The following is a 25,905-nucleotide window of genomic DNA, read 5'->3' as shown; positions in this document are numbered from 1 at the left end:
GTTGACATCAGAAGTTTTGAAACAGTAATCCGACCATGGAAAAGAAGAAAAGAAGTCTCGCAGGTCATCCCATTTTGCATTCTTGTAGAATAGCCATGAGATAAAGGTTCCATTGGAGAAGAGACAATCACCAAGTTGTGATCTGAAGTGCCTAAAGGAACTCTCACTTCAACTGTGTACTTGGAAACGTTGTTTGTGAGAAAAAGATCAAGCGTATTGGCTGTACAATTAGGATTGTCCGGTATTCTTGTAGGTAAATGAACAATCTGTTCTAGGTCATTAGTAATTGCAAAAGCCTCAGCATCTCGACCTGCTGAGTCGGTGTGACTAGAAAACGGAAGCCAGCTGGAGTTGTGAACATTAAAATCACCAAGGAAAATTACCTCACTGTTGGGAAAGTTGGACTGGAGAAAGTCAAGTTGCAAAGAGAGGAAGTCAAAGAGTTCCAAGTGATTAGTGGAGTTGGGAGAACAGTAGAGACAACAGATGAATTTGACACAATCAGGTAGAGAGATTTTAAGCCAGAGAAGATCAAAGAGAGGAGATTCCAAATTGCCAAGTCTCTAACGGGGAATATCAGAACGGACATATGCACAAGTACCACTTTTGAGGCAAAATGAATCATACAGCGAATAACTTGGGCATCTGAGATGAGCAGTAGTTGAATCAACCGATAACTGAGATTCTCTCAGAAAAAGTACATGGGGTTTGGCAGACTGCAAGTGGAAATGGCCATCGTTGAGAATAGAATTGAGACCACGTATATTTGTGAAATGAATTAGGAAGTCCTTGGGAGGTTTAGATCTTTTCGCAGATAAGCTTGCTCTATTAGTTTGACAATTCATGGTGTATTCAGTAGTAGGAAAAAGTGGGTGGGACATGCTGTATGAAGTAATGAAATTTTTGGATATGGCATACACGTGGTAAGAATATACTCAGATCCTTGACATAATGTGGCCTCGACATTGCTCCCCGCATACACACTACTCGGACTCCCTCCAGTCACTATCTGGCAGAGTAGAGGTAGCAAGATTATACACTAGCTGATCCGGAAGCCTCCTAGAGAGTTACCAACAGGTTCGGTCCTATGCATTAACTAGCGGCTGGCCTGTGAACACCGTTTTAGAGCTGTACCCTCGAAATGTAAGGAATATTGGATCTCACCACGACGTTCATCATAACCTCAAAAGTCATCAATCATACTGCATGATGGAAGAGATAGGGAAGGGTTGACCGGAACTTAGTTCCAGAGACTAAACACGGGTTCCACCACAAGCCTCCAATAAGCAAGTGGTGGTATTTCACCAGTTGATGAGAGTCATCTACCGCCTGGTAACATAGAGGGGTGGCGTTCCTCCATGTGGTGTGTGGCGCTACACCTCGACCCCTGCTTACGTTGGTTCACACCTGGGTGGTCACCCACCGTGTACTTGTGCATGGTGGTTATACCCAGGCTTACTAACAGTCCCACCATCGTGAAGGTGCAAGCAGAGGATTTGGCTCTCCCAGACCGTCCGGACTTTGCCGAAATTAGGTCCACTTGACTTGAGTGTCACCCGAATATCAGTTCCATCAGCGTTTTAGACTCCCAGGTAGCAAGTACAGCTTGTCTGGCTTATCTGAGAGAATGTCTGTGACGATCTCAAGGACCATTAATTGTAATTGTGTATGTCCTGCAGTAAGTTTGCTGAATGAAAATTCTGTTTCCAGGAGGGGAAACCATGCAACTCTTGCCTGAGACCAACTAACTTGGCTGTATTATGGAAAAATCAATAAAAAATTCCTTGTCATTGATGGGAGTTGAACATGTCTTTTTCGCTGAATGTGGAAGGATGGTAAATGTAACCACTGTTCCACCCAGGAGGTTCCCTCAACATAGAATAGCTGTCCTGTTGTTCCCTTAACCTACAAAAATGCATGTCATCAGCAGTGAATATATTAATCCGAAATTACCTCTGAAAGAATTTAAGTGTCTGGTCTAGGAAAGTTGAAAATACAAAGATAATTCTTATTAAATTGTCTGCATCCATATTGGAGAGTGTCCATTTGGAAAGGTCCTTTAGACTTCAAGACATGGTTTTAAAAGAAGTAAATATTTTCTCTCAGAAGTTTTATAAAGTAATGCATTATGTTAAAATGTGTTGCTAATAATCAAATTAAACTGAAATTCAAGCTTAATTACCACAGTTGTTACTATTAGTAATATATTTTTTAAATTAATTGTTCATTTTATTTTATTGATTAATGATAATTACTCATTTTTAACTTGGTGATAAAATACAGTATTTGAAAAGTGAGCTCTGTTCAAAGATATTTTAGAATATAGTAAATTAAACATTAAAAGCTGGTACTATGATTTTAAGTTTAATATTTTAGTGCAATGTTTAATGTAATGCAAAGCAGTAATTTCTTACCTTCTGGTATGCTGAGTTCTATATTCAACTTATGTGGTATAATATGTAGCTTAATTTGTTACAACTATAGATTTGTAACTTTATTGATTGGCTTTCTCATGTTACATCTAGTGGCAACATGGGGAAAATAATGAAAATTGGAAAAGTTGTTTTGGTGCTCAATGGTAAATATGCTGGCAGGAAGGCTGTTATTGTCAAGGTATGTTTCTTCTCATTTTAAATTGAAAGAAAAGGATGTTAAATGTTATTAGTGTAGTTTGACAGCTTCTGTGGGAGTAACCTATATATGTTATTTACATGCCTATTAATGTGCAGTGGTGTCATATTAGCCTTTATTTTCCAGATATTCCCAAATGGCTGTTCCAGTTATTCTCTTGTACATATTAATTTCATAGGATTTCTGTTTTTAAGTTTGTGATACATTTTAGTAATTACTTTTTTTTTTTTTTGTTATGTTATAACTAATTATAATTGACTAAACAGCCAGTCACAGTATTTTCCATATTAACATGTATATTAACTGAGTTATGTTTAGAGCATAAACTTCCTACATTGAATGTTAAAGGAGATGAAGTGGATAAAGCCTCATTTCTGCCTATAGCTGCAACTAAAAAATTCAGTAGGCAGCATGAAAGATGAAGGAAAATGCACTTATGATTGCAGTGATCAGGTTTAGCAATGATTATTGCTGTAGTTGGACTGTGATGGCATCATCCTACATTGACTTTGTTTACCCATGTGAAATTGCTAAATAACCAGGTGAGAAAAAATAAATAAAATAATGGAAAATTTTTTAAAGGATAATGTATTTGACTACCAAAGCCACCTTTGCCACATTGGGATTAGAGGAAATGATTTGGCTGCAGTGTCAGCCAAATCGGCACATTCCACTAATAATTGTTGCCTATCAGTCCCCTATACAGACTACAGGCAAATAATACAAGAAAATATTCATGATATAAACAGACTACAAACAAATTACATGATATAAAGTCTGTAGTTGAACTGTGGCAGTCTAGTTTGCGCAGGAATCGAAAAGAGGAAGTTGTTCTTGCTTGGACACAGTCACCTGACACATTCGTATTTGCTGAGGGCTGATGAACCTCCTATTTATGAGTTCTGTGACAGTTTTATCCGTGAAACATTTTAATAGAATGCCCAGATTTTAATGATACGCGTTTTACTGCTTTTACCCATCTGACTGAGCCCTATATGCTCAGTCAGATTTTATTAGACAATAACCACGTGTCAAATGCTTTAAAATTTTTACAAACTTAATATTTGCCATTGATATTTGCCATTTTTGAGTTGTGACCTTCCTGTAAGGATACAATATATCTTCTATTCATTTGTATTTTTATGGCATAGTTGTGGTACACCATAGCCTTAGCTGCTTTTGCACCAGTAAAATCTAAATCCAGTCAACCAACCAAAGCCTTCTTAATTTCACTATTGTTATATTAGTAACAGAAATCTTTGCTTTCAGCAGAAATAATGTATTTTCATACCATAATTTCTTGGTTGACTTCCTTGGTTATATGCAATCTTAATTTTCCTCCTTACTGTCTGCCCTGAACAGATGAAGCAAATCAATCAAGACTGCTTTCTAGGGAAGCTTTTATATATGTGTAATGCTCTAAAACTTGTCAACCTTGGCATCTAGAGATTTCATGTTTTTGGATAATAAATGTAACCAAACATGAACGTTGAAATTTAAGAACAGATAAGAAAAGGGGTGGGGAATCATATTGGCAGTGTGGCTGTTAACTCTGATAATAGTTCTGTGCGAGTCACTCATACCTTAGGCTAGATTTCTCAAACTTGCATTAATCATATGCCCTTTTTGAGAGTTTAGTCTTAGTGGTGTATCCCTTCTTGTGGAAAGAGGTTGTTTTAATAATACAATTTTATCTAGACTAGAGCAAATATGATATTCATTTATAATAAGTTATACATATATACTATATATACAGGGTGATTCACTACCAGTGCGACAAACTTGCAGGAGGTGTAGGGGGCACAAAGACGAATCGGAATCACATAGCATTGCAGGGTCCGAAATGCCTTCGTCATGCGGGAGGTCGCGTGAACAAAGAAGCAAAGAAAAAGAACAGAAACAGCAACTCGTTAGTGTAACAGAAATCATTTTAATGACACGTTTTACATTGGCAAAAAGCCATGCTACAGAAGGTGTTTGAAAGTTTGACCAGAAGCAGTCACACAGGCTTCACAGCGCTGCTGCATGGAATCCCTAACGTTCTGGAAGATTCCTGGCATGTCTCGAATCTCCCCGGCAGCTACAGAGATGCGAGCGACGAGGTCTTCAACTGAATCAACGGGGGTTTCGTACACCAATGTCTTCATTTGACCCCAGCAGAAGAAGTCCAGGCATGATAGGTCCGGCAATCTAGCAGGCCAATGAACAGGACCACCACGACCTATCCAATGCTTTGCAAATGTAACGTTTAGGTGTTGGTGGACGTCATTGGTGTAATGTGGGGGAGCCCCATCATGCCGGAACAACATTGAGCGGCGCAACGACTGAGGAACATGTGCTTCTTCAATAAGTTCGGGCAGGACTTGCCGTAGAAAGATCAAGTATGCCCTACCGTCCAGACGAGGGGGCAGAAGGTATGGTCTAATGAGGTGGTCTTCAACAATGCCAGCCCAAATATTGACAGAGAAACGGCGTTGAGTTGCACGTGTTCGTGTACCATGGGGGTTCTCCAAAGCCCACAAATGGGCATTATGTTGATTGAAGGTTCCCTCTCTTGTGAAACTTGCCTCATCCGTGAACAATACGGACGCAGAAAATGCACTGTCTGCCGCACTCTGTTGAAGAAACCAAGTAGCAAAAGTCCTCCGGAGTGGATAATCCGCAGGTGCCAATGATTGGATGCGTTGCAGATGGTATGAACTCATTTGGTTTGTTGAAGTATCCTCCATACAGTGGATTGGGAAATACCCAATCTTTGGCCTATCGCTTGAGTACTCGTACTCGGATTGCCTTCTGCAAGACGTAGGACGTTCTTATTGTCTGGCGTCCTCGTCGTTCGCTCTTGATTTATGGTACCACTCGTGAAACAACCAGTCTCACGTAACCTTCTGTGCACACATGCGAAAATCGTGTGATGAGGAGCATGCCTGTGTGGGAAACGTTCCTGGTACAATCGCAGAGCGGTGCGCCCGTTACAGTCCGCAGCTCCATACGTGAGGTGCATGTCAGCCAGCTCAACATTTGAATACTCGTCCATCCTACTGCCTCGGGAACCGGTTTGCATATGCTGACTTCCAGCGGGATCGCTGTTCACGCAACCTCCCGTCCAACGTCCTCTACCACATGACGAAGGCATTTTGGACCCTGCAATGCTATGTGATTCCGATTCGTCTTTGTGCCCCTTACACCTGCAAGTTTGTTGCACTGGTAGTGAATCACCCTAAAGTAAGTGAACAGAAATATCAGATTGCAGTGTGTTGAATAACAGATTACAAAGTGCTATGTTTAGTTAGTACTGTATGTATATTAATTAAGCTATGTGCAAAAGAGTAATTTTTTTATTTTTTATTTCACTAACCTGTGGATAATATTCTTCCGATTTTTACATATTTAATTTTGTTAATTGATAAGGGGAGAAAAAGGTGTAAATTTGTGCTTTATTATATCTTCATTTTTATAACCTGTGGATGATATTCCTCCAGTTTTCGCTTATTATAATTGCTGCTTAATAGAATCAAAATTCAATTTGCAAACGTGATACAATAACCGGCACTTACTGTAATTATTTTACGGCATTAGCATAAATAAACTGGCTTGTTCGTATTATTGACCCTCTTAGTGCTTTAGTTTTAAACCTTTTTTTAATAACGGCACCCCCAAGCAATTTGTTTTATTTTGCAGCACCCCTACTCAATTTTCTGCTTGTTAGATTCGATTCTCTATATATAGTCAGTCCTTGTATAGCACGATAGTTGTGTTCCTAGAAACCCTCTTGCAATGCAAAATCGTGCAATAAAAACAACAGGCCCTATGGGAAAAATAGGGTTAGGTGCCGACCACCCAAGCCTGAACACACATTTGTAACCAAAACATTACCAAACACAATAAAGAATCGTAATAAAATATTGCTAATGCTTTTGCTTCTATCGTAAGCAAACTTGTTTTTTGTTTGATTTTCTATCCAAACAGATGACAGCCGTTCTATCTCTTCCAATTCTTTGTATCTTAATCTAATCGATTTTAATTACACTTTGAGTTGTTCCTGCTATGAAAGTTTATTTTCTCTGCATTCTTTGTAATTCTTGACGTTGCCTCATTTAGGTCTGTAGCACGTGCAATATCACATGGTCTTTCATTTTGCTCAAAGCCTTTCACAATTTCATATTTTTTTTCTCTATCGACAGAGGCGGACTGGCCATAAGCCTTACCGGGGAAACCCAGGTGGGCCAGAGCCAGTGTGATTTTGGCCATAAACCATAGTACGAGGCCACTATAAATTTTCCCGGATAAGAATTTTGATCCAGTCCGCCTCTGTTTATTGATATTGCTTTTCGTTTTCTCTCTGAATCTGCAGTGTCTCCACCAGGACGCTTCCTTTTCACACCTTTTAAGTATTTTACTCATTTTTAGGGAAAAAAACGAGGAGGCACACTTGATACACATAAACAAAGCTGCGTGTGTGTGTGTGTAGCAACTGAATAAACAATGCCGTAAAGGCAGAGATACACTATTAACACCTGACATTTTACTAAAGCACATTTCTACGGGTTACTACCATAAAACAATAAAACAATTTCCAGTTGCGTTTCTGCTAGTGGAATCTGTTATAAACTGGTAGTAAACTCGATCTAATTGCATTTGTGATAATACCGATAGCTGGAATTGTGTGGGCTTTTACCTTATTATGGTGAAACATGTTTCCCCTTCACTGATATAAAAAACATAAATACAATTTCAGAATTTTCTCTTCATTCCTATCATGTTGCGTTCCGTTTGGGTGATTCTGTGTTCGACTGTCATTTCTTGTAAACACAAAGGCGAATCAGTGCATAAGTGAATTCAGTTCGTGTTATATAAGATATCATTTCCCTATTTATAAATCATGTATGATCGAATTCGTGTAGTGTAAACACGTGTTATACGAGCACAGTCCATTCCGGTTATTTGGTACGCGTCGTAACTAGTGCATTTTTGCCGATTAAGCGGCTGCCCCAATTATCCGAAGTTTCACGTAAATAGTTAAAAATACAACGTACCCCCCCCCCCCTTTACAATTGGTTCACTGTACAATCAAATCACGTTACGACAAACTCAACATAGTAAAGTACCGTTCACTATACGATGTGCAGTAAGCGCCAGTCATTGTGATCACGTTTGTGAATTGAATTTTAATTCTATTAAACAGTGATTCTAATTAGCGAAAATAGGAGGAATATTATCCACAGGCTATAAAAGCAAAGATATATTAAGCACAAATTTACCCTTTATTTTACCTTACCAATTAAAAAAAGTAAATATGTGAAAATTAGAAGGATATATGTCATAATCGCCCTTTACAATTGGTTCACTGTACAATCAAATCATGTTACGACAAACTCATCATAGTAAAGTACCGTTCACTATACGATGTGCAGTAAGCGCCAGTCATTGTGATCACGTTTGTGAATTGAATTTTAATTCTATTAAACAGTGATTCTAATTAGCGAAAATAGGAGGAATATTATCCACAGGCTATAAAAGCAAAGATATATTAAGCACAAATTTACCCTTTATTACCTTACCAATTAAAAAATAAATGATATTTGAAAATTAGAAGAATATACGTGATAATCGGATAATTAATACGTACTGGAATATGTACATACTAACTAGTTGACATTTCTGTTCACTGACATTTGTGGGTGGGGTGAAAATTTTAACAGTAAAAAGATAAGCAATCAATAACAAAGAACGCAGCACACACAAATTGCAAGTAACACAATACATGCAAGTGAGAATGGAGTAACGAGTTACAAAGCTTTAAAAATAGGAATGAAGAGAAGATCTGAAAATTAATTTTTTTTATATGATAAAGATGTCGTGGAAGTGTAAACACATTTCACCATTAATAACCCACAGAATTCCGGCTGTCGGTATTATCGCAAATTCAGTAAGATCGAGTTTACTGTCTGTTTATGATAGATTTCACTAACAAACAGGTGACTGCTAATTGTTTTTATTGTTTTATGGTTGTGACCTCCAGAATTTCAACTGAAGCACGTGGTACCGTCGGAGACAATTGTAGGGTAATATCCAGTGCTGCGGTCTCCTGCCCCGATTAAACAGCATGCTGTCCCAATTAAGCAAAATAAACCCTGGCTGTTTTCTTGATTGGTTTCTGTTTTTTAAGATTTGCCCCAAATAAACGGCTGCCCTGATTAACCGGTGGCCCAAATAACCGGAATCCACTGTATATATATATATATATATATATATATATATATATATATAATATTTAAGAAAATGTTATATGATAGCTATTACAATAATATAACTATAACAATTGCATTTCATAATAATACAAATTATATATATATATATATATATATATATATATATATGTGTATATATATCCAATAATTCAAAATAAAACAAAAATAAAAACTTAAGCCAGTAATGTATGGCAAAAAGTAGAGCAAAAATTAACATAAAAATAATGTAAAATAAAATAAACCAAATAGGAAAGGGAAAGTAAAGGTAATAAGACAAACAGTAGGCAATTATACCCTATATAATTTAGCACTTTAAATCCAATTAATAAACCGATGTCAAATTTAAAATAATGCCAATTATGTAATATGATTTAGCGGTAACCCCCTCGAAGGTACCAGTTCCGAAAAACGTGAAATATCACCAAAAAAGGGGTTAAAAGAACTACTAAAAGCAAAACAAAATATAAAAATAATAGACTGACCATTATGCCCCATATCGACGAGGACCATGCCATACTACTGGCGTATGTTTTTATTTTTGTTTTTTAATTATCGGATATATCTGGGCTTCATGTGGAGGATGTGCATTTTGCTGCCTCTAATGACAGCTTAATATTTATTTATTTTCTTATTTTATTTTATGTTAAACTTTTAAGCCATTATTTAAATATATATATACAGTATATAATAATTTTATTTTTTGTATAGAGGTACTAAGAAAACATCAATTATATGGATCACTGTACATCTGTTTATAATGAAATAAACATAAATTTAAAAAAATAATAAGTTTAAGTAACTTATTATGTGGCACCCCAGTTGAAAACCACTGCTCTAGTGTAATAATGAAAATCCACAAACATTCTGATAAGACAGCATATAGATATATATGGCAGATTGGTACCAGTCTGAAATTAAAATATGCATGTAATATTGCTTGTTTTGTAACTTTTGATTTGAAATAGGTACTGTAGTATTTATTTGTAGTTTCCTGATTAAATTGGTGCATTTGTTTTTTTCTTGACTCTTATAATTGCTTAAAAAACCACATTCAGTTTCTGCTACTGTTGTTAGTATTGATATGGGAGATACTTGGAGGTGTCTATGTAGTATGTAGAAGTGTAATCAGTATTAGAAGAGGCTAATACAGCCACCCCCACGATTACGTAATGATTGCATTCCGTGGAACTCTACATAAGTCAGAATTTCCCTAAATGCTTATGCTGCACTCGCAAATTTGATTGAAGCAAAAAGGAAATGTTCGATGAACATGTAAAAAGAATTATTTATTAAATTTTTTTATCTTATGCACAGGAAAAATTACAAAAAGAGAGGGAAGACAGACATAATGTCAGCAAATTTTACCTTTCATGCATCGTTGCCAAAATTAACTCTCCAGCTGATAAGCATGCCGCTGCAAAAGTTGAGGGGTGTGGAGATTTAGAAGGGGTTTTTTCCAACACATTACAATTTCTCTGCCGCTGCAGAATCAGTACTGGCGACTTCACCGCATACTTTAACGTTTTGGAAACCAGCGTGATGCTTGAACATATTAAACCACCCGTTGCTTGCCATGAACTTGGCTTGGAGTTCACCATACTTATCCTTAATATCTTCATAAATACTTCTTGCTTTTGCTTGAATGGCCATTGGACTCAGGGGCATGCTTCTGAATCTGATTTTCCATCCATATTATTAATAGCTTTTCCATCTTTGATATAGCACCTGAACACTGTTTTGTGATCACTGTTGATCTTAAATGTGTTGATCCTTTAAAACACAACATCCATCAAGGGTAAAGGGAGAGGTTTTTGCTTTCATGAAGTTGACTACAGTGGGACCAATGGATGATGTTACCATCAGCTAATTCAAAATGGGAACCATTGAAGAAATTAATTATGGAAGCTACTAGGCTTTTTATACCAACTAAGAAATTCTGTTCAGGATTTAGGCCTAAATGGATGTAAGATTAACTGATAAGCCTCATGGCAGAAGTAAAATGCATGGGATGCATATAAATTATCAGATGACACAGAAGCCTACAGAAGATGTAAACTACAGTAGGCCCTTGTTATACACAGAAGCCCACAGAAGATGTAAACTACAGTAGGCCCTTGTTATACACAGAAGCCTACAGAAGATGTAAACTACAGTAGGCCCTCGTTATAATACAGTTTTGCTTTATGCTGATCGACTATAACTATGTTCTTATAACTCGTATCTCACTATAACACTTGTTGCTGTCATAACAGTTGCTGTTACAATTGACTATAACACTTACGAGCATACAGATTGAATTTTTGGCATATTTAACAAAAATGTTACATCTGATGTAGTCCATAGCATCAGTAGTTGTTTTCATCTGTTCAGTTGCAGTAAACTTTCGGAAACTAAATGGGGAGCTGCCTGGTCATCAACAACTTTTTTCAAGTCCCTGATGCACATGCTGGTGTCGAGCCAGCATGTTCTTTGCCGACATCTCCTTTTTCCACTGACCTTTCCTAGTACAAAGGGTACTAGAAAAGTTTTGCAATACAGCTTTGTTTATTTAATTTTTTCAAAGTAATTTCCTCTACATTCAATACACCTCTCCATCCTCCGAAACCAATCTTTATACCAGTTCTGCCAAGTTTTACTAGGGAGTAAAGCACACTCGTTGTCCCAAGCCCGTAGAAGGTCCTCATCACTGGAAAACCGCCTCCCTTTTAGCTTCATTTTCACATGTGGGAACAGTGCAAAGTCGCAGGGAGCAAGGTTTGGACTGTAGGGAGGGTGCTCGAGAAGTTTCAGTCCTGTCATAGTCAAATATTCGGTGCAGGCTTTGGCGCGGTGAGCTGCAGCATTATCGTGATGGAGGTACCAGGTGTCCATTCTTGACTTTGGCCGCAGGTTCTTCATAGATCCAATGACTTTAGGCAGGCATTGTTCAGTATACCACTTAGCTGTGACTGTCTTCTGCGTGTCCAAAACGACACGTTCCACAATTCCACTCGATTTGAAAAATACAGCTATCATTTTCTTCTTTACAGATCGGGATTTTCTGACAATTACGGGTGTGTCGTCATCATCAAAGACCCAAACTTTGTTTTGAGCCTTGGTCGGCAGATCGTAATAGTACAGCCAAGTCTCGTCACCTGTCACGATGTTGTTCACATACCGAGATTGTCCCTTATCAAACTTTTTAACATCTCCCGGCACCAAGTCACACGTCGTGTCATCTGCTCTTCAGTCAGTTGATGCGGCACCCAGAGAGAACAAAGTTTCTTCACGTGCAAATGATCTTGTAGAATCGAACGAATTGCTGGTGCATTTAGGCCCAAAGTATCCTCTATCTGTTGGTAGGTCACTCGCCTGTTTTCGTCAAGCATTTTCCTCACAGCAGTAACGTTTTCCTCCGTAACTGACGTTCGTGGCCTTCCCGGCCTCTCAGAATCCTCCAGAGTGAAATTTCCCCTTTGGAATTCTCTATACCACCTGAATATCGTTGTAAGATGTGGACAATCATCAACTAGTGCAAGAGTCATTTCTTCTAAGCACTGGTCTATAGTTAAACCACGCACGAAATTATACCGCAGAACTGTCCTTATCTCATTTCGTGACCACGATGCCATCGCAAGCACTTTACACTCTCACTACTAATGAATAACTGAGCCCATCGACTTGGCGCGGCAGCTACTATGCACGTATGAACATGTCTCAACATGCAGCAACAAGCAGCTTCCTGTGATTCATTGTTGCGTCATATTGCAAAACTTTCCTAGTACCCTTTGTATTATTGATTTTTCCAATGAATTAGGTGGTAGATGACTTTCATCAACCGGTGAAATACCACCACTTTGCTTATTGGAGGCTTGAAGTGGTGAAACCCATGTTTAGTCTCTAGAGCAAAGTTTCCGGCATCCCCCACCCCCCATACTTCTCCTTTAACCCATACACAGTACTAAGTACTATAGGTTTCGATACCTTTCGTGTTTGGGGTTTTCATAAAAAAAAAAAAAAAAAAATTGGATTGCATTACGTGACCGAAATAAGTCAAATGTAGCTTGGTGATCTTGTCTTCCAGTGAGGTTTCTGGCTTGATGCGATAGCATGAGAATGAATAGCAAAACAGCATTAAAATGTTTCCTGTGCCGACTTAGCATTAGCATTAGTAGAGGCATATGATGCAAGAAAGCAAGCTTATTCAGCATCAGCCAAAAAAAAAAAAAAAAAAAAAAACACTACTCCCATTTCACCCCTTCGTTCGTTCAAAATACCTGTCCAGCTGAGCCTTAAATTTGTTTAGGTATCAACTTCAACAACAAGTGATCGAAGTCTATTCCACGAACCAACTGCCCGCTGGCTAAAGGCAAACTTCTGCACATCTATCCGACATCCGTCCTTCCTCAATTTGAATTTATACCCTCTCAGGTGATTATTCTGAGCAAGAGGAAGAATCCCATCGGCATTGAGCATGCTCAAGCCATTCAAAGCCTTATACACCTCTATCAGATCACCTCGCCGATGCCTAGTCTCCAGACTCTGTAATTTGCAAAACTTAAGCCTTTCTTCGTAAGAGCAACCCTTTGTTCCATTCACTAATCTTGTTGCCCTTCTCTGTACTCGTTCCAGCAGCTCTACATCCTTCTTGAAATGAGGCCTCCAGACCTGTATACAGTACTCAAGGTGTGGCCTGACCAATGCCTTATACAAAGGAATAATCACATCCCTATCCCTGCTAGAAAAATTCCTGTATATCATTGACAAGACACCATGAGCTACTCTTGCAGCTTGTCTACACTGCTCAGAGAACTTCATATCTTCCTGCACAATTACCCCCAGGTCCTTTTCATTCTCTACCACTGTCAGCGTAGTACCACAGAGTTGATACGTTGATCTGGGGTTACTGTTTCCCATATGTAGTACTTTACATTTGTCAATGTTAAACTTCATTTGCCACCTCTCAGCCCAACTGCTCAACCTTTCCAGATCCTGTTACAGCAGCATAGCATCAGTAGTGTCCTTAACAACCCTGCCAACCTTTGTATCGTCTGCAAACTTGGACATTAAGCTTGATATACCATCATAAATATCATTTATAAATACAGAAAACAACAGTGGACCCAACACTGAACCCTGAGGAACTCCACTAATAACATTAGTCCATGTTGAGCAGTGTCCATTGATTTCCACTCTCTGTCTTCTGCCACTTAACCATCTCTTTATCCATAGCAGCAATTTGCCTCCAATGCCACACTGCTCCAATTTGTGCTGCAGTCTTCCATGCGCAACAGTATCAAAAGCCTTTCTAAGATCCAAATATATAATATCAAAGTTATTCCCTGCATCCAGTTCTTTTGTGACTACATCATAGTATCCAATCAAATTGGTCAGACAAGACCTGCCCTTAACAAAACCATGCTGTGTCAGAGCTATAACTGAATTCTTGTCTAGAAGATCCTGCAGTGCTTCTTTAACCAGTGCCTCCATTAATTTTCCTGGAACCGAAGTTAAACTAACAGGTCTATAATTACCTGTGTCAGCCTTTGATCCTCCTTTGTGAATTGGGGTTACATTTGCACATCTCCAGTCTATGGACTTGCGTAATTGCAGTCCAGTGACTTGTTACATAGTCCAAGGTCAACATTTGAAAAAAATGATCAAGCTAAGGAATATTCAGTGTTGCTTGTGATATTTGTGTTATACACATTTGGCCGAAGTCTAGTCATCACTCAGTACAGCGTTAAATATCGTTGATAACGGACTGTTTACTCATATTATATCATAATTAATGCAATCCAGTTAAATTTTTGAAGAGTTAATAATGGTGGATAAGAATGAAAAAGCAACAATGTCTGGACACAGTATGAAGACTGACAAGTGTACTCGTGCAGTAATTTAGGACTGACAGGTTCCACTGTAAATTCAATTATAAAAAATAAAGAATTAATTTTAGCAGCAGGTAAGACAGCTGTTACACTGCAGGCAACTAAACTGACTAGAGCTAGGCCAGCTATTATGATCAAAATATAGAGACTTCTAATAATTTTATTGAAGATAATATCCAGCGCAGCATTCCGTTAAGTTGAATATTATTAAAGAAAAAGCTATTAGCCTATATGATGATCTGAAAAAAGCTCACCTCGAAAAAAATGTGGAATAATTTAACACTAGTAAGGGCTGGTTTGATAGATTTAAAAAGAGCTATAACCTAGACAACATAGCAATCCAGGGAGAAGCTGCAAGTGCAGATCAAGGAGCCAAAACATTAAAAAAAAAAAAAAAAAAAAAACTTGTTTAACTTATTGAAGAGGGTTGTTATGTTGCTCATCAAGTTTTTACCAGATGAGACAGGACTTTTTGGAAGCAAGTGCCTAAAAGAAGTTTTATATCGAAAGAAAAAAAACATGCCAGGCTCCAAAGTGGCAAAGGATCGGTTGACTTTATTGTTGGGTGGTAATGCTGCGGGAGATTTTAAATTAAAACCCCTTTTAGTTAACCATTCGGAAAATCCAAGGACTTAAAGGTTTCGCTAAATCAAACCTCCTTTAACTTGGAAAGTTAATAAAAAAAGCTGGGGTAACCAGGTCTCATCGTTGATTGGTACACTGAATTCTTCTGTCCTGCAGTAGAAAGATATTGTGTGAAAAATAACCTTGATTACAAACAATTCTGATTATCAACAACGTGCCAGGACATCCAAGCAAAGAGAGCTTAGAAGACTTGTATAAAATTTTTTACATGCCTCGAAACACTATCTCTGATCCAACCAGTGGACCAAGGTGTTATTGCTGCATATAAACCAGTTATGCCTAAAGTCAGAATTTTTTTATGAATTTTACCCTTATGTGAGAAATAAGGACAAATAAAACTTTACTGCATAAGGTACCCCTTTTCCCAAGCTATTAAAGCCGTCAACACTAATGAAAATGTACAGAGCCTAAAAGAGTTTTGGAAATTCTACAACATCAAAACTGCCATCTATGTTTCAATTGCCTTGGATAAAGTGACTCAGAAAACATCAGGTTTTCAGGATTCCTGAAAACCTGATGATTCAGTTGAGAATGTTAAAGTGCAAATTGTTGAGCTCAGAAGAGGAGCAGGATTGGACGACATAAAAGAGATGATCAACAACAACAGGGATGGCCTGTCTAATGAAGAACTCGTGGAAATGACAAAAGAACAAGAGCGTGCCATTGAGGGATCTGATCAAGATCCTACAGATGAAGAAGCGATAAAGTCACTGACTGCAAAAGGACTTAGTGAAGCTTTTGAATACTTTGAAAAAAATGTCTGATTATTTGTGGGAGAAGGACCTTGAAATGGAACGAAGTTCCAAGAAATTTAAAGAAAGAAAGAAAAATGAATGAAACCCTACATGATTTTGTACAAGGAGAGGAAGTGGGCCAAAGATACAAAAACTTGACAGCTCAGGGCCATCAGATTAATAAATTCGTGATTTTAATTAGCATTTTAAGTTTAATTTTGATATGTAATATAGTTACTTACCACATAATTATACAGCCACTCCCCAACTTACGTAAGGGTTGTGTTCCGTGGAACGCTACGTAAGTCGAATTTTACGTGTCAGAATTTTCCTAAATGCTTAAATTCAGCACTCGCAGCTATGTGCACTGAATTTGATTGAATGAAAGAAATGTTCGATGAACGTGTAAATAGAATTATTTATTCAGTTTTTTTTTTTTTTTATCTCATGTGCATGAAAAATTACAAAAGTGTACAAAATTACAAAAAGAGAGAGAAGAGACAGGCATAACATCAGCAAGTTTTACCTTTTGAATGTTGCCAGAATTAACTCTCCAGCTGATAAGCACATTGCTGTGGAAGTTGAGGGCTTTGGAGATTTACAAGGGTTTTGTTCCAACATCATAAAATTTCTCTGCAGCTGCAGAATTGGCACTGGCGACTTCACCGCATACTTGAATGATTTGGAAACTAGCGCGATGCTCGAACCTATTAAACCACCCGTTGCTTGCCATGAATTTGGCTTGGGGTTTGCCTTACTTATCCTTAATATCTTCATAAATACTTCTTGCTTTTGTTTGATTGGTCATTGGACTCAGGGGCACTTGCTTCTGAATCTGATTTTCCATCCATATTATTAATAGCTTTTCCATTTCGATATAGCACCTGAATTCTGTTTTGTGATCACTGTTGATCTTAAATGCATTGATGCTCTAAATGATAAGAGCATCTGTGCATATAAAAAGAACATGCACCGTTCCTTAAAATAGTATTCACTGTTGAAGCAGCGGGGCCTAATTCCGTGCAATAGATGACAAGCTTTTTCCTGCTCTGTACTTCTTAATTATCTTCATTTCTAAATCATTTTTGTTAGTCCCTTTCCCCTCACCATTATAATAAGTAAATAGGTATGAAAGAGAAGATTCTGAAAATTTATGTCTTTTATATGATTGAAGATTTCAGTGAAGAGAAACTCATTTCACCATAATCCGTAACGTAAAAACCCACACAATTCCAGTTATTGGTATTATCGTAAATGCAATAAGATCGAGTTTACTACCCGTTTATAATAGATTGTGCTAACAGAAAAGCCCAATAAACCGGAAAAGTGCAAATTGTTTTATAGTTGTGACTTCCAGAAATGTGTTTTAGAAAAATATCACAAAGGTGTTCAAAATTGATTCTTATAACGGAACATATGATAATGATGAAAGTGTAGTGCAATTTCCATTGTAAAAATGACCTTTTAGAGAGATAAATAGCTTAACTATATAGCAAAAATTTCAACTTCCGAGGTCTTGGAACGAATTATCTATCAAAAAACAAAGTGTTATTGGGTTCACATTCCTCAATTCATTCCTACGAGATGCAAAATACGCTTGCACCAGCCAGCAAAAACACGTAAAATCAAATTTCCATTAGTCAAGTATTACGTAAGCCGGGGAGTGTCTGTATACTTCTGTAATATAGAATAATTTTTGAATATTAAATATTTTGACTGAGATTTGTGCGTATTTTCACTACTACTGTTTTCACTGTTGATTAGGAAATATCCTATGGTGTAGACCAAAACTCACAAATACATATGTTACCTTGTGAGAAAATGGTGCTCGCTTAGTGCTGATTCAGTTAGCGCTCTGTTTTTCTGGAACGAATTATCAGCATTATGTGGGGATCATTTGTAGTCTGTAATCAAGTTACAAAGGAGGTAAGGCAAGCAAAGGCAGATTATGAGAAATCCTTTGCAAAGGATGCAAAGAAAAACACTTCTTTAATTAATTTACATAATTTAAAGAAGCAGACTTTAATTATGTAAACCCTAGAAGGAAGGGAATGAGTGAAATTGGTCCACTTGATATCTGTAGATCATCTACAGTCCTGCTTAAGTTGCTGATAAACTGAATGAGTATTTTACATCTACATTCATATATGAGGAATTCTTTAGGGAAGTGGAGTTCAGAAGTTTGTCAAACACTACGACGGAGCTAAATGATTTTGTAATAACTGCGAGGAAACTGGAAGAGAAATTGCTGAAATTAAACATAAGAAAGGCACCTGAGATGGATGGGATCTATCCAGTAATATTAAGGGAGGCAACAAAGGAAGTAAGCAAACCCTTAGCCATAATTATAAGAGCAACCTTGGATTCAGGGGAGATATCTGTGGACCGGAGGCATGTAGTTTGATCCCAAATCACAAAGGAGGATCAAAGGGTAACACGAGTAATTACTGACCTGTTAGTTTAACTTCTGTTTAAAGAAAAATAATATAATGGCATCACTGGTTAAAGAATTAATGCAGGATCATCTAGACAAGACTGCAGTTATACTTCAGACCCAGCATGGGTTTGTTAAGGGTTAATCTTGTTTGACTAATTTGATTGGATATGATGTGGTCACAGAGGAACTGGGTATAAAAACTGATTTTGATATGGTGCATAAAACTGCTGTACAAATTTTGACCATGTTGCATTAAGGACAAGTTTCTGCTATGGATAAAGGGATGGTTGGGTGGGAGAAGATAGTGATTATCAGTGGACACTGCTCTTCGTGGACTAATGTTATTATTGGAGTCTCCAGGGTTTGGTGTTTTAGTCCATAGTTTTCTATATTTAATAATGATATTGATGATGGCATATCGGGCTCGATGTCCATGTTTGCTGATATGAAGGTTGTTAGGATGCTTAGAGCGGAAATACACTATTGTCACTTCACTCATATACATATCTAATGTCAAATGTGGGGGAGCATTATTTTATTGCTCGGAAACGCAGTGTTCTAATTGGCTGTATTCACAAGATAACATGCCGGGCTTCAAGTCCGAATGACATTGTCAGGAGCTCAGATTTTTCTGTTCGAACAGAATTTTCGTTAGGCGTGACAGTGTGCCGAGGAAAATGGAGGAAATGCTAATAGAAAATTAAATTTGAAGTAAATAATCTGTTTTCAGCACACAAGTAAGAATATCCGAAAACAAATAACTTCAAGGACGTTGCACCTATGTCTATTCCGAAGCACCCTCCACTTCGACCAGCTACTCGGCATACTCACTGCAAATGTCCAGTCACAGGGATGATCAATGGCCAAAGGAGGAAAATAGACCAACAGAATTACAAATTGAGAGGACGAACAAGTCAATCATTTCAATTTGCACAACTCAACAATTTCTTACAAGTTCAATTTTTAGGGTTGAGAAGAAGTTTTTTGTTGTTATTAAACTTCATTAAAAATTTTTGTTTTGTATTTTGACAGAATAAGTCCTCATTCAAAATTAAACTTGCAGTATTTTAACTTTCCTTAAACATAACTAATTTTTCTTTAGCGCTGATTTGAATTTCGAAATTGCATATTTTGCCATTGAATGTCATCCTTAATTAGAATATACAATATAGGAAATTAAATTCTTCTTTATTCATCCGTAAGTACATCCTAAAACGATTTTTATCTTCTTAAAGTCCTGCAGTAAATGATGGAATTCGCCTTTTTCTGTTCCAGTTGATGTCGTGTATCCTTACATACTCTTTGGTTTTTCACGGCTATAAGAGGTGCCTCCGTAGCCAGGTGGGAAGGAGCAGCAGCGCATAGCACGCGCTTCTTGATTAGACCGGGGTTCGAGCCCGTCGCCACCAAATGAGGATGTGGAAAGGTCAGGGAATGACCACTGCATATCCCGGAGCAATATGGCCTTAGTTGCTAATGCTCCTAAAAACCAAATAACAAACAGCTATAAGAAAAGTGCAAGCATTTTCTAAATCTTCTTCAAAATCTGAAGAGGAGGATGAACTGTGGCAATTCATTTCGCTTCAGCTTTCCTCAAAGAGAATGACACGTATACAACGTCACAGGTTGCCAGATGTATCCCTTTTGGAATTGTAATAAAATTTCCAAGATACCCCTGTTTTAACATTTGAAATGGGGAATTTGAAAAAGCAGAACTCATAAAACAACCTGTAGAGATGATTATTTAGGAAGAAAGAATTAACCGACAATAAAGTTTGTTGTTAAATCATCATCATCATCATCAGCCATTTTCAATCCACTGCAGGATGAAGGCCTCTCCAGCAACTTTCCAGTTCCTTCTGTTTTGAGCACTGGCCATCCATTTACTACTCAAAAACTCATGAATTTCATCTATCCATCTCCGCCTTTGTCTTCCAGGTTTTCTTCTAGCTCCTCTTGGGTACCATTCTGTTATTTTCTTAGTCCATCTGTCATCATGTCTTCGAGCTATGTGTCCTGCCCAAGACCATTTTAGTTCTTTAGTTTTGATAAGAATGTCCTTTACTTGAGTTTGCTGCCTAATCCATGTGTTTCTCTTCTTATCTAACAGTCTGATTCCCAATATAATTCGTTCCATTCTTCGCTGTGTAGTTCTTAGCTTCTCTTCCATTCTTTTGGTGAGTGCCCAAGTTTCACTTCCATAAGTCATGGTGGGGAGTATACATTGATTCATTATTTTACGTTTCAGACAAACTGGGATATTGCTCTTCAGTATGTGACTATATTTCCTGAATGCTATCCATCCAAAATTTATTCTTCTCTTGACTTCCAGCCATTTATCATTATTACAGCTAATAACTTGTCCCAGATAAGTATATGACTCCACCTTTTCAATTACTGCTCCTTCAATCATTATTTCCCTTTCCGTGGCTTACTTGTTCATCATTACTTTTGTTTTAGCCATATTCATCTTTAGTCCAAAATCCTTACTAACTGTGCATAACTGATTAAGATTTTCCTCTAATTCTTTGGGATCGTGGCTTATGACCACAATGTCATCTGCAAATCGTAAATGGTTTAGGTACTCTCCGTTCACATTGACTCCTTTCTGCGACCAGTCTAAACTTCTGAAAGCTTCCTCAAGGGCAGCAGTAAACAGCTTCGGAGATATTGTGTCTCCTTGTCGAACTCCTTTCTCGATTTTAAATTTGCTACTGTCTTTGTCTAGTCTAATAAAGGATGTAGCACTCTCATATATTTTTTTTCAAAATCATAATATATGGAGTATCTATGCCTTGTCTTTCCAGTGCCCGAAACATTGCCTTATGCTGTATGGAGTCAAATGCCTTTTCATAATCCACAAATGCCAGGCATAATGGTGTTTTATATTCATTTGCTTTCTCCATTAGCTGTGATATTACGTGAAGGTGATACATAGTTGAGAATCCTGTCCTAAAGCCAGCTTGCTCTTTCGGTTGATTCTCATCAAGTATTCTTTCTAATCTGTTAGTAATGACCCTTGTGAACAACTTGTAGATATGGGATAACAAGCTAATTGGTCTATAATTTCCAATTTCTGATTTATCTCCTTTCTTATGCAGCAAAACTATGATTGCATTATTCCACTGCTTAGGCATCACACCTTTTCTCATGCACTTTGTGAAGAGCCTTGCCAGTTTTTGTGTTATGTCTCTTCCTCCCAATTTTAACAACTCTACAGTAACTTCATCTTCCCCCGGGGCTTTCCGATTCTTCATTTTCTTCAATGCATGTTCTACCTCATCAGGAAGAATATCGGGTATGCCGTATGTGTTGCTACTTTGCAATCCATCTTCCCCACTGCTGGTATCATTCCCTCGCTCCTTGTATAATTCTCTATAGTAGTCTTCTGCTATTTGAATTATGCCTTCTCTGCTGTTTATAAGTACACCATCGCTATTCTTCAGTTTCAGTATCATTTGTCTTTCTATATTACTGCTCATGGCTGCTGATTTAAATCCTTTGTTTTCCCTTAATGCTTGTTCTACTTTTCTTGTGTTAAATCTTCTTATGTCCTCTCTGAGTCTCTTTCTAATGGCTTTGCATAACTCAGTATACTCAATTTTCTCCCTGTCAGTGTTTTTCTTGCTCTTCATTTGTCGTCTTTGGTTCATCATGACAAGTGTTTCTTGACTAATTTTTTTTTCTTCTTTGGATTTCTGTTTCCCTATAGGTTTCTTGGGCTTTATCACTTTCAGAAAGTTGTAATATTCCTCGTCGATATCTTGGTCCTGAGCAGTCTGCAGAAGCTCAAACTTGTTCTTAAGTTCCAGTACATACTGCCTTTTCTCCTCCTCTGTTATTTCAAAGACCTTTGTATTATTTACTCGAGTCAGTTTTTTCCTTTCCTTTCCTACATCTATATCAAGTGTACATCTTACCATTCTGTGATCACTTCCAACATTTACCTTATTCAGGACGGTAACATCCTTCACAATATATCTTCTGTTAGTGAGGATGAAGTCGATTTCATTAGTTGTTAATCCATTTGGACTCTTCCATGTCCACTTTCTGTTCACCCTTTTCTTGAAAAAAGTGTTCATTACTGACATTCCTTGAGATTCTGCAAATTCCATAAGTCTTTCACCTCTTTTATTTCTTTCACCAATTCCAAAATTTCCTATAGTTCCTCTTTCTGCGCTTTTTGCCTTTTTCCAACCTTAGCATTGAAGTCCCCCATAATAATAGTGTAGTGGGTTTTCTGCTCATCTAGAAGACTTTCAATTTCAGTGTTGTTAAAATGCACTCTTAATTAAAGACTCAAATACGACATTCTATTCTATTTACAAAGCGGGTTGTAGAATATTTATATTAGGCTTACTTTGTAACCGTTTACATTCTATTTGACTTCTTTTTTATTTTGTTGTAATGGTTTAAGGCTCAAGCAACAAACTTTTTTTTTATTTAAAATTCCCAATATCAATATCGATTTGCTGTATGAAGAATATGTTCTGTTGAAATCATCCCGTAGAAATATTGAGACAAAAGACCTCAAAAATACCACAGATGTTTAGATAAAAAAAATTTTAAATGCGTACGAAGTATGTAATACAGAAAAAAATGTTAATTTTGTTTTTGTTTTGCCTCACTCAAATGTAATGAGTGAGCGAGTATTTAGCTCAATGTTTAACGCGTGGAAAAAGGATAGAAATAAGAATGTTGAAGGAGAACTGTTGCCGAAAACCAATCCCAAAATGTCATGCAAAGAATTTTATGCATGTGCAATGAAAAACTGTTAAAGAAAATTCGATCAAATGAAAAGTATTTCTAGGTAAATATTTTCTTTTTGATAAAATAAATCAGGTTTATTGAATATGTATTGTAAACAATTATGTAAAACATTTGTTAATATTTATAAAAAGTTTCCTTTAGTGTTTATAACTCTGGCAATAAAATTTTCCGAATTAAACGAATTAAAGCACGGGCTATAATTCAGTTAATTTTATTTAAATATGACTAATTTTGCATTCCACGAACTGGTAAAAATCAACAAAATATAGAAATAAAATGGTTGTTATTAAAATTGTTCGGTTTTCTTAAGATATAATGCGAGTACCCCTAAACGAGGAATGAATACCCCAAACATAAGCATGAGTACCTCGAGATACTTTTTAATCTGGCCAATCTACGTTACAGTTTCTTCTCCGACCGACTTTGCAGTTTACACTAAACAGGGACCACAGAGTACTACTCTGTAACAGGGATATGACTAGATTCACTTGACGTGATAATAGTGTGTTCCTGCCCTTACTGACAGTAATGATGGTACACTACTGCAACAGGATCTAGCAATGTTAGACAGTTGGGCTGATCAATGGCTACTGAAGTTTAACATTGACAACTGCAAAGTACAGCATACCATGGTTAGTGCCACCCTTTAAGTGCTGTTTCGTTACAGCACTCTTACAATTGGGAAATTCAGTTTTTACTAGAAATTAAAAGAAATGACAAATATATAATGTAATGTAATGACAATGATGTTACATATATTTTTATTTGCTAGTTTTTTTTTTTTTTAAGTGTTAATTTTTCTATTTTTATTACCTACCATGTCTGGAAAATGGCCTACAATTTAATGTGCTGATAATGCATCTAAGGTGCTGAGAAAAAGCATTTCTTTGAATGTAAAACTGGAAGTGTTGAGGCAATTTGAAGCTGGTGAACGTCAGGTGGATATGGGTGCCTCTTTGAACTTGGCTACATCCACAATTAGAACAATTATCAAAAATGCAAAGAAGATAAAATCTTCAACAGTGATGCTCTCAAAGTTGTCTGCAAATAGGGTGATTCATTGAAGGAGGCATTTGTTTGAATAAATGGAAAGATGACTTTTCCAACTGATAATAATAGAAAAGGCAAGGAGTGCCTTCAGACATCTTCAGGAGGAAGAAGATACATCAGAAATATTCACAGCCAGTCGATTTGATAGATTCAAATGGCACATTAATCTCCACAGCATATGTATCTCTAATAAAGCTGCTGGTGTGGACACAAATACAGCCCAGGAATTTCCTGGGATTCTGAAAGCCATTATCAAGCATGGCAGCTACCCTCCCAAGATTGTCGTCAGTGTTGATGAAACGCATTTTTTGGAAAAGAATGCGATCTCTTTCTTTCATCTCCCAAGAAGAGAAATGTGCATCTGGATTCAAGGTTGGAAAAGACAGATTAACTTCCTCCCTGACTTCCTCAATTCCACTTGAATTGAGCTTTATTAACACAGTCTGGTAGGAAATGTTTTCACCAGTGGTCGCAGCAGCCTCAAGAGACAGTTGATAACAGGACATCATAGGGCTCTAACTTAAAGCCGATGCTTTCAGATGCGATCATTTAGAAACATCACGAACTATGAAAGGATTTTCAAAATCACATCTGTCAATGATTTGGAAATCAAAAAAGTAGGCCTGGGTTATGATCAATATTTTCCAGCAGTGCTTTATTCATTTTTTTGCTCTGTAGTAAAGCACTATTTTGAAAAACACAACCTTAAACCAAGAGCATTTTTGGTGCTCGATAATGCCCCAAGCCACCTTGTAGAAGTGGTTTACCTACCACCCAACACCACTCCAACAAATGGATCAAGGAGTCATATCGAATTTTAAGCCAGTTACCTTCGCGGCACATTCAGACAGCTCGTAGAGGAAAAGATGGTGAAGATAAACAGCCCAGGCTTTTGGAAAAAATATGTTATGAATGCTATAGACAGTATCATGGTAGCCTGGCATGAAGTGACTTAAAACTGCATGAAAGGAGTTTGGAAGAAGCGATGTCCAGAAGCATGCAACAACTTTATAGGATATGATGAGGAACTAGTCATCAGAAACACCATTGAGCTAGCCTGGGAAATGGGAATGAAGGATGTCGATGTGGATGATGTTGAGGGATTACTGTATTCTCATGGTAGATGTCTTACTAATGATTAACTTCATAATTGGTAAAGTAGTGCATACAGAGTGAAACTAAAGATCCTGATAATTTTGATGCAGAGGAGGAAACCAGTGAAAAACCTCTCCACCAAATTCCTCAGAGGTAGTGTTGCTACAATCTCCCAAGTCATAAACCAGTTCTCCGAGAATGACCCTGACTGGGAGTGAAGCATCGAGGCAAAGAGATGCTCTCAATATGATTTCCTGCTATTGTGAACTACTGTGCTACAGGAAACTTGAGAGGATAGTCAACTCTTGGCTTACTTCAAGAAAAATTAATCTTTAAATGACTTATTCGCAATATATACTGTACATTAGTCAATAAAGTTACGTTACAGTATTAGTCTATGTTTAATATAACCATAAATTATAGTA

General features: G+C 37.3%; 1 protein-coding gene across 1 annotated transcript in view; it reads left to right on the top strand.

The window, feature by feature from the left end:
- RpL27 (ribosomal protein L27) overlaps positions 1-25,905 on the top strand; it is a 69,523-nt gene that overhangs the window by 24,617 nt on the left and 19,001 nt on the right. Inside the window, exon 2 of the mRNA XM_090380703.1 lies at positions 2,526-2,613. Within this exon, the coding sequence (XP_090236829.1) occupies positions 2,533-2,613 (81 nt within the window). The 5' untranslated portion in view covers positions 2,526-2,532. The remainder of the gene's footprint in view (positions 1-2,525; positions 2,614-25,905) is intronic.

Source organism: Mastigoproctus giganteus, chromosome 1 (assembly GCF_048544385.1).
Source record: "Mastigoproctus giganteus isolate SK-2022 chromosome 1, ASM4854438v1, whole genome shotgun sequence".
In the NCBI taxonomy this organism is placed as follows: domain Eukaryota; kingdom Metazoa; phylum Arthropoda; class Arachnida; order Uropygi; family Thelyphonidae; genus Mastigoproctus; species Mastigoproctus giganteus.
The sequence above is the reverse complement of the archived record's forward strand: the minus strand, read 5'-3'. Positions and strand labels throughout refer to the sequence as shown.